General features: G+C 35.6%; 1 protein-coding gene across 1 annotated transcript in view; it reads right to left on the bottom strand.

Annotated features, from left to right (window-relative positions):
- Positions 1 to 2,323: 2,323 nt before the first annotated feature.
- The window catches only part of DACH2 (dachshund family transcription factor 2), a 193,017-nt gene continuing 184,658 nt past the window's right edge, over positions 2,324 to 10,682 (bottom strand). Inside the window, exon 12 of the mRNA XM_027767685.1 lies at positions 2,324 to 2,373. Coding sequence (XP_027623486.1) covers positions 2,324 to 2,373 — 50 coding nt within the window. The remainder of the gene's footprint in view (positions 2,374 to 10,682) is intronic.

Here is a 10,682-nt window from a genome sequence, read left to right as displayed (position 1 = left end):
TAGGAAATTTCTACAGTTGCTTCTGCTTCCCTAGAAGTTCTAGCCATCCACAGCACCCAGAATTGAACTGTCCCCATAAATGTTAAGCCAGTGTGAGTAACTGCTACCATGTGATGTTTAAAACAGACAGTATTACAGGGCACCTGTACCATGTGAGTTGGGCAGCTAATGGCTGAAGCTCCCCCTGTTCATTAAATTGACCTTTAAATAATACAAGGCTGTACTATCAGATGATTGATTACTAGAACCCTGCTTCTTGAATTATGGTCAGGGGTATAGTATACTACCAAAGCAGGATGCACAGAAACAAAAATCCTTACCGAACTTTCTCTTCTATATCACATGGTTCTATCAGGACTCTAAACACTTCCATAAACAAAGAATGCTGAGAAGCAGTATCAGCGTAAATAGCAACATGAACGATCACTAGTTGGACAGCTAGAAGTACCATGGGAGGCCCAGCCAAGGTGTTGCACAAGTAGCACAGCTGGAAGGCTGGTAGCCACATGAGAGACTCAGGTTCAGTTCCTGATCTAACCTGAGCACATCTGGTGCAGTTTTGTACACCCTCAGTCTTTGTCCATTGTGAAGCTGGGGCAGGAGGATCATGATACAGAGAGACCTTATCAAAAATTACTAATCTCTACATATCTCTGTTTCTCATAAAGATGGGGAAAAAAAGAAGTACTGTGGGATATGACACATGTTTCACAAGACAGGCAAAAAGTGAAAGTGACACCCCTACTAAGTAGAAAAAAATGAGAGGTCCTTTGGTGAGACAGAATTTGGGTGGCATCCAGAATTTTACTGGAAGTAAACCAAAGAGAAAATGAAAAAAGAAAAAAAAAGAAAAACAAAAAAAAGATGAACTGAAGAACAGTGCTGACTGCTCTTGGTTTTTCACCAGGTTATGTGGTACATTTGAATATATAGAGAGACCTGGAATTACATCGGATCATAGTAAACATATATCTTTTTTGTTTTCATTTGTTTTGAAGTTTATTTAGTTCTACCATGAGCAATAAAGATGAAAGAGAAAAAGAGAGAGAGACAGGACTCCCAACATCTTGACGCTGTGATCCACCCCCAACCTCAGCCAGCCCCAGGTCAAGGGCATGTATGTGCCTGGTATACTCGAGAATTTCCCTGGATTTGAACTGAGAATTTTCCCATGTGGGATTGCCTTTCAGAGCATTACATATATGCCAGAGCATCTGGCAGCATGACAGGTGTTGTTTTATACTGAAGGTAGCCTTAGAAAAAGCTTTTGGAAAATAATATGTATTCAGAAAAGATCTTCCAGTTCTTTGGTCACTACATTATTTTCCTGCTTCCCAGTACAGCCCTTCCTTCTGGAAGCAGGTTCACTAAGCACACATAGCCAAGAAAAATCAATCCAGTGTGAATCAATAGACCAAAGGAGGAGAACAAGAATATCAGTCTGTTTAAACAGGTGAATTGAAATAAGTTATATGTTCACATCTTTTTCTTTTTTCTTTTTAGAAATAAAATCAGGGAAAGGGGCCAGCAGGTGGCATGGTGGTTAAGGCACTGGATTCCCACATGGCTGACTGCAGTTCGAATCCTGGACCTGGTAGCTTGAAAATCAACCCAGGCACGTGTGCATGCATGTCTGAAATCTCAAGAGAAGAATGGAGGAGAAGGGATTGTGGCATGGCCATTCCCCTTAGGGAGTGATTTCTCAACCCTGCCCCTGCAAGCACACATGCCCTATGGCAAAAACCAAAAAAAATAAAATAATAATAAAACCAGGGAAAATTTGCAAATATCTTCTTAGTTCCTATGTTGTGGTTTGTTCTGACTCTACAATATATTTCAACAACTGAGGTTGGAAATTTACAATGAAAACTCAGTGACAATTGACAAAGTCAAAATGCTTTTATTAATGTTGAAGTTTAGCAAGTACATTTTTAACAAAGAAGGTGTACTTTAACTTAATATATGGTAGAACAGAGAAACCATACATATAAGTTTCTATTCTCTAACACACTACTTTATTTTTTTTTTCCTTAAAAGACAAAAAGCCAAGCTGAAATGAGCATAGAAAAGCATCAAATATGGTCAAGTTACTTTAGCCATTAGAATTTAGCTCATATTCTTAAACTGGTCAATCTAATGAGAAGACAAAGTTTACATCATTGCTTTTAAAATGTACACACTTAAAAAAAATAACATAGATTGAATAGCTTCAGTAAACAAAGCTTTGCTGATAAACACAATTGGAATAACTTCATGTTGAATAGTTTCAGAGATAAACTGGAATCACAAGCTTCTTCATTTATGTAAAGCCAGCGAGGACCTTTCAGGCTGAATAAAACTGTTGTGCCATTGCTAAACAGTAATAGTTACCTCCTTTAAAAAAAAGAAAACAAGTTAGTTCTTCTGAGGAATAATTCTAATACCTGCTTAAAAACACCAAAACTTCTATCTTCAGGAACCTAAAATGATCTGATGAAATAGGCCTGATTTAATATTGGTAAAATTTAACACTTCTTAATATTTCTATATATTAATGTATCTATTTTCAAAGATTTCAAATTTCATGCTACAGATTCTGTTCTTCCCATAGCACTGAGGAAATTGAAGACTGTTAAAAAAGATTCTTTTCATGAGTTCATTATCGATATGTTACAATGTCTATAGTGAGCTATATTACTTTTTCTTTTTGTACAAAATGATACATTTGAAATCTCTATTGTTGGCCAAAATAGGGAAAAGGAGTATGATCTAAGATAATGACAGTTTTGTACATTTAGAATTTCTTCTCCCTAGGTTAACGCTGAGACTGTGTATGGTGTATGGAGGAAGACAATTCTGAGTACCATTTTAACAGTAATGTTTGTTCAAACCAATATCCATTTAAATCTTGGTAATCAGGAGTCCATAGTATCCTAGGGTTAGATAATATTGGATTGATGTGGGTAAAAGCTATAGTTGGACATTCAGAGGAAAAAAAACCAAAACACTATTCTACCTCCATTTGTTTAGCATTGCTCTTTTTCATAGTGGTAGCTTATGACCCAAGTTTTTATCTAGTTGCATCACAAAAATTGGCCGTTGGTTACAAAAGAAGAAACTTAGAGAAAAAAAGTGTGGATCAGTCAGTACAAATACATCACTTGTGCTTGAGAAACACTTAAATTCCACGTTTGTGAGTCAAATATATCATCTTCATGTAAAGAGGTGACTACATTGTCATTGCGGGATGTACCCAGACTAAAATATTAACTTTGTCTAAAGCTTCACATTGTATATCCTGTTTAAGCCTTATATATAATATATTTAAAAATTTATTCTTTCTGTGTGGAAGGTATCACAGTGAGTCAGTGGAATTTCCTGGATAATATCTTAGAACCAAAAATAAAGAAGAATTAAAGTTTAGGTCTGTGTTAGTCAGACTAGCTGGAGGACAGGACTTCTTTCGAGGGGAACCAGATAAGGAGCTCATGGAATTCACCTGAACTTTTCTAGAGACCAGAAGAAAACAAAGCTTGAGATTTTGGAAACTGGTAATCTGTCACCCCAGAGAATTGCTCAGACTCCTTTGTGTAATCTAAGAATATTTACTCTGATAAAATTGACCAGATAGTCGCTCAGTTTTCCAGTCTACCTCATCCTCTGTATACACAGCCTAAATGTCAAAGGAAAGATCTTCAATATCAAATGGCAGACAGTCATTTTACCAGGATTGAAATTTGTACAACACAGCTAAAGCTTAAATCATGCAATACAAATTGTGAACATTACAAACTTGAAAGAAATGACAAAACAAGTAATGTCCTCTAAAAAAGGTACATAAACATATAGCAATAGGTAATCACCATTTGTCCTTCAGAAAAATGTAGTTTCTGGAAAATCACCTCCTTTATTATGTTTATTTTTTTTCTTTATTAAAAGGGACAAATATATCTGCTCATGCCCTTCATTTAATGTGCCTGCTTACAAGATCTACCAGGAATAGTTTACACAGCAGCTCCAAATTCCAAAGAAAAACTATGCTAGCATGAAAAAGACAGTATTAATATGAGTCTGTTTTTCTACCCTGAATACAATAAACTGTGATTTCATAGTAGGAAAACTTTTGCTCCCAATTTTGAGGATAGTAGCAAAATAGACTCCTGTGTAGCATGCTGTATAATGTAGACACATATTCTGTTACTATTTTATGTATGCCAATACCAAATGAAGGAGCCAGTATTGACCTGCTAACTGACACTGATCTTTGGAGCAGTCTCCAAGTTTGCCAAATTTCAATTTCAAAATGCATTTCAGCTATAATATGAGTGATTTATCATTTAGTAGTAGCTGTCAAAGTAAACTCCTAGATAAAATAAAAACATCTGGAACCATAAACAGAGGAGAGCTGTAGCTGAATTTTAATCCAAACCTGGCATGCTCACTTCATTAGGAATAGGAAACAGCTAATTAGTAATTGAATGTTTCATGTTTTTAAGAGGGTTCATACTTGAACTCCAAACAGAGATGATCTCATATGTATTCTGGATGCAAACAAGATTAAAGATCAGAAAGAGCAACGAACAAAGCCTCTCCAGAGAAATTTTAGGGAGCTTGGGACCTTATAAGGAAGGACATACACTGACATTTGGGGAGAGCTGACAGAAATTATTGCTTGAAGATATATCAGATAGGTAAAAAAGAGAATTCAATTTGCACAAATGTGACCATTTTAGAAGTAAAAATGCAGGTTCACGCAGTCCTTCCCTTAGCATAGCACTATGTGACATGGGCATATGATGTACAATGTTGGAGTAGCCTCCTCAGTAAAGAAGATAATCCTTTGCTCATCAGTTGAGTTATCCTTAAAGGACCACAACTAGATGCCCAAACTCAAGTAAATGTGAGAAGTGTCTTCTGTGGTATCTACTTGAAGCTTGGGAGAAGTAATTACTAAAATCAGATGTCATGAAGGAGGCAGATACATGGAGAAAGGCTGAAGAAAAACACATATTAAACATATCTATATGTAAAAAGACACTAGTTTGGATGTCCAGCAACTTAGTTAATTTGAAAATGCTGCCCAATTTTCCTTAAAATTCAATGTATGCTGTGTGACTGTATAATGAGACATGTTTAGATGTTATTTGGTTCAGATAGTTAATATTATTTAACATTCTGATTTGATTTGCTTCATTTCTTCTTCATTACTTATTTCTAATTTGACATTATTTTGTTGACTTGAGCTGAAACAGCACACCTACTCTTATATAAACAGACTTCTACAGTCTGTAGAGAGCCACAGAAACCAAGTCTGTGCCTTAGAAGAAATCCTTCAAAGCCAAGTCTGTACCTTAGATGAAATCCTTCAGAGCATAGAACAACTAAAATATCACAATGATAAAAGTTTTTGTAACATTTTGAAGTGTGTAGGTTGACTGGCCAACATAGAAAACATTGCAAGTACTAATAGGAACTGATTATTGGCGAACAGATAAAAACTCAGTTGGCCTTTTACATGAGATGAGTAGTGTTTTTGTCACATCTGAACTTAATTCTAGGGCAGATGTAAAAACAGCACAACGAATATTGTGTATAAGGAGGGCACTTTAGGAGGGGCATTACATCTTTCTGATTACTAAAGTGCCATTTACTACCAATTGGAATACGTCTCTATTAGATTTGTAGGAGGCATGAAAATGATGATGATAGGTATCTGCCATTAGGTACGTCCACTAGGTAAACAGTTGAAAATATTTTAGGCCATCTCTTGGGCAATTCAAGACAAATGACCCATTTGGTCCTAATCACTTGAACACATTAGACATCTGGTCATGTCTAGGCCAGAGGCTCAACAGTAGACAATATCTATGATGTGATTGGCCCATTATATTTGCCTTTCTCCTTCCTTATGTTTATAGATTTTTTTTTCATTCAGTTCGTTTGTTGATAGCTTAATAGAAAGGAAGCAAGATTAGGTGCAAAAAGAGAAGAAAAGAATAAAGGGAGTATTTTTAGTAATTTTTTAAAATTATTATTACCCTCTTTACAGATAAAATATGTACTAGTAGAAAGAGGAAAATGACTTGCCCCACCATCAATAATTCAAGAGAAAAACTAGGTGTGGTAAAACCTAGAAACTAGAGCTCCCTATATTCCCTTCAAGAACACTATAGGCAAAGTGTTTCTTTTAGAAAGGTGAGCTCCAAACCAGTGATAACAAATATTGATCACTTATTTACACAAGTGAATTATTTCCTGATATAATCCCTAGGTCAGACAAATATAAAGCTATTTCATAGTAATCACAGCTTAAATTGGGTGTGTCTGCATTTTAATTTCTCACACCATTTAGAAATAGCACTTTCTCCACTTTAAAAATTCTTCCTCCTACTTACCCCGCTAGGATGCTTTGTGGATTATTGTGATAATGTTTGTGAAGCACTATGAATTCCTTGGAAGAAAGAGGTTAAAGAATGTGTAAAATCTGTTCCATCATCATTATGACTATCCTCTAAAAATTTGTGAAGCCCATTCTCTATCCCATTTATCATGTATGTGCAAGTCTCATACATGAACAAAAGTAATTGAAAGATCCAGATTTTAAGAATTTGAGTATGAATTCTAAAGAAGTACAACACTAGATAAGCAGGTAACTGCTACAGCACCCTATTCGTGCCTATGATCAGTTGGAGTTCCGGCATCAGTGTTCAGGCTGCACAGAAAAAACAATAAGACCTGGTCAAAATTTCATTCCAACAAAGAAATTTCAAAATCCACTCAATGCACTTCACTGAAAACCACAAAATCACTTTATAGTATTTTGCTGTGCTGTATATGTTTAAGATTTAAATAAATCTGTGTGCAATAAATGTAGTATTTTATCAGGTATATCCATTAATCAAATATTTATGTGAGTCTCATTCTATTAAAAATGAAATTATACAAAGGTGAGCAAAACTGTAGTTTTACAGTAGTTTAAAGCTTAATCTTATTCTCTAGGGGTGATATTGACAGTATAAAAATGGTGTAAATGATATTCCCTAACTCTAAAATATGCTTATGAGCCCCTTGTGCATGTTCTACTGCTTTACAACCTGCAGTGAAATGCATGACTAGCTTAATAAGCAAGACATTTAGGATTTTTTTTTCTCTCTCCACCGTCTGAAACATGACTAAAGATCCACACCATTTTCTGTGAATCCAAATCTTTGTTAATGATTGCAGTTTCCCCTCAGGACAAGCTTTTTCTCTCTAACAGTTTGATTATTTGAAAGTAACTGCTCACTTTTTTTTTTAAAATACTAAGCAATATTTCTATCATATTTTTTGGAGGTTTAATTTATGTGTGGAATAAATAGTATTATGATTTTTCCTACTCAGGACTTAATGTTTTCTTCCAGGTATATCTTCACTATTTATTCATTTATATAAACAATGGGAATTCCTTAAAAATGAATAGGGTTCATTGCAGTCATACTTTACGTTATCAAATCTTTCTACTGGGGTAGGTTACTTATACTCGAACTAGTGGCAGTGTGTTGTAAATGAGTCTCCCAGCTAAGTAGTGACTTTTATATTTACTTTTGATTGCTTTATTGGTGATGGGATTCTAATTTTTTAAATGGGCACTATATTACTTGGCACAAAGTAGCATCACCTCTAGAAAGTCATGTTTTCCTAACCAGAACAAGAGAGAGAGAGAAAATTGTGCATGGGTTAATGCTCCACTTTAATCCAAATTAAATGTAGAATTAATTTTATGAATGCCACTTCGGTTTTGGAAACATGTTGAGAACATGATATTCTAAAATCAAATAAGCAATAGTGGTGAGGTTAGTTTGGGATCCAGTTAGGCATTAGTGTAGTCAAATAAACATGGTGTTATGATGCGAGAGTAGGAAAGGTAGACCATTGCTAGCTAGGGACAAATAATACTATAAAATACTACAGCACTTGATTCCTGTGTGTCTAGAAAACATTATTTTAGAGTCATTTTATTTTTCAGAAGAGTCTGACGCTTGTTTTTAGTACGTGACACTTTTACAAAAAAGAGTGTTCAGGCCCAGCTGCTATGGTGCAGTGATGATACTAGTGCCCTGCAGTGTTGAAAGCCATATGGACACTACAGTTCAGATCCGGGGTCTGCCTGAAAAATGCACCAGGTGGTGCTTGGGCCCCAGGATGCAGAGGAGCTAGAGGGTTGGAGCCAGGGGATTGTGGAATGATGAGATTCTGTGGGGGGTGTTTTTTCTCTCTGCCTCAACCACCTCTCTACCATGTGCAAACACACACTTTCTATCATAAAAGGAAAAGCAAGGGGAAAAAAGGTTTTGTTTTGTTTTTAAATAAGAAACTTAGCTTTATCAGTCCTAATTCTTTTATTTATAATTTAATCAAAACAAAGATCAATACAGGTCATCTTTTCATATCATAATGAATGTCAATGTTTTTTGCTCACTTTTAATGCATTGTTTTTTTATGAATTAGTTCATTAATACACCCTTTATTCCTTTATTGAATCTATACTTCTTACAATACCCACCTTAAAAAGGGAATGTGAATACCTTTCCATTCTCACACAGATAAAATGTAGATATATATTTGTCATACCTATCTATTAAGAGCATGTTTTATGGCAAGTTCTACCCATGAATTTTATGCTAAATACTTCATCCCTTCTGAAATATACATTTGCAAACAGTAATCCTAACTTCATTTGTATCTCATATGGCACAGTAATGATAACATCTTATACTTGTTATATTGCCAGTCAGATAGCATGGGTTTAATTTATTGATAACGACTAGGTAAGTATTATCATAGTTATTTTACTAAAATTAAGGTGGAGAGAGATTAAATTGCTTTTGAAGGTCAGTATCTGAGTTAGCCAGTTAGTAATTGAGAAACCATAACCACCAGACCAGTGGCCATTCTGTCACTTCATTGTGAGTCATCTACCAGTTATAAAATGGCAATAAAAAGTACATGTGTCCAGTATCAAGACCTGTGACCTTTGGGCCACATTAGGAACTTTAGAAGTACTTGAATTCTACTTTTCAGGAGAGAAAAGAAAGAAAGGTAATGGAGAATGAATGCAAGCTATTGTTTATGGAGCACTGACTATGTCCAGAGCCACTCTTAAGTACCTGTGTCATTGGTGGAATGAGATCTTCTTTCACTATTTTGTAACAGATAATGCTAAGGTGAAAAGTGCTAGTTATGCTTTTATGACATTCTTCAAATAAAGCTAAGATCCACCACTTTTGTAAATATGAAAGTTAGAAAATATTTCAAGTTCAAATTTATTTTATTTCTGTATAGAATTCATTTTACAAGTATTTTAATGTATTGTTTAAAACCATAATTAAGTTTTATTTGTATTAACATTTCCCTTTCCCTTTTGTCTGCTAAGCTGATAGAAAAACACTATAATACTTTATTTCAAATGAATCAAAAAATGGGGGAAGATGAAAAATGGAAGTAATGGAAAATCATTAAATGATAACTTGCACAATGTTAAATATGATGACATTCAACACTTCCCATAGAAGGTTGAAATGTAGTTATCAAGAGATTGCAGGATTTGAATATGTATTAGCTCTCTATTGCAGGTTTTGCTTCACTCATAATTATTTTCTTTAGTTTTCCAGAGGGTATGTGTGTTTATCAGAGAGAGAGAGAGAGAGACAGTGAGGAGTAAACCAAGAAAGCATCCTCACAGATCACAGTATGATCATGCCACAATCCCTTCAAGATTTTTCTGTCCTTTCAGGACGTTGGGCACATGTGCACACATGCATAGTGTGTTACTCAGCTGCTTGGTCTGGGACTTGAACTGTGCAGTCAGACCTGCGGAAGCCAGCTCATTTAACCACCATGCCATAGATTGCCCCACCTTATTCATTATTAAATGGTTGCTTACAAATGCTAAAAACTACCATTACATTTATTCACTTTTTTTTTAATTTGAAGAAAATAAGAGCATTTAAACATTTGTGGAAGAATAAAGAGATAGGGAAGAAATGGTAAAAAGAAAAAAAAAATGCTTTCGGGACCAGCAGTTGGCGGTGGCAGAATGGCTATGTAGCTGGACTCCCATGTAGTTGAATACAGTTCAAGTCCCTGACCTGGTGGCTTAAATTCATGCCAGGCGTGTGTGCGTGCGTGCCCAAGATCCTGAGAGTAGAATGGAGGAAAAAGGCTGGCGGTGTGGCCATTCTCCCTGGGGAGTGATTTCTCACTTTCTGTCTCTCTCTGTCTGTCTGGCAAGCACACGTGCCGTATAGCAAAAAATTCTCCAAAGAAAAAAAGAGCGTTCTAGAAAGCTAATGGAGGAATTGGTCAAAATGTTGCCCCAATAATCATTTTTATTATGAACAAAAAGCAGATTCCAGTATAAGGTTGTGGATTATTAGCAATGTTAATTTTGAAACATCAAAAAAAGTAAAACAGGGACAGGGAGATGGCATAATGGTTATATTGCCAGACTCCTACATGGTCAAATACAGTTCAAGTCCAAGACTCAGAGGCCAGAAACTCATGCTGGGTGCATGTGTGTGCATGGCCAAAATCCTGACAGGGGACTGGAGGAGAAGGGATTATGGTATGGCCATCCCTGGGGATGATTTCTTGCTCTCTGTCTCTGTCTCTCTAGAAAGCACATGTGCCCTATAGTAAAAATCTCACTCAATTAAAAAAAAAAA

The sequence above is a fragment of the Tupaia chinensis genome, unplaced genomic scaffold (assembly GCF_000334495.1).
Source record: "Tupaia chinensis unplaced genomic scaffold, TupChi_1.0 Scaffold144426_1, whole genome shotgun sequence".
Lineage (NCBI taxonomy): Eukaryota > Metazoa > Chordata > Mammalia > Scandentia > Tupaiidae > Tupaia > Tupaia belangeri.
This window is presented reverse-complemented; position numbering and strand designations above follow the sequence as displayed.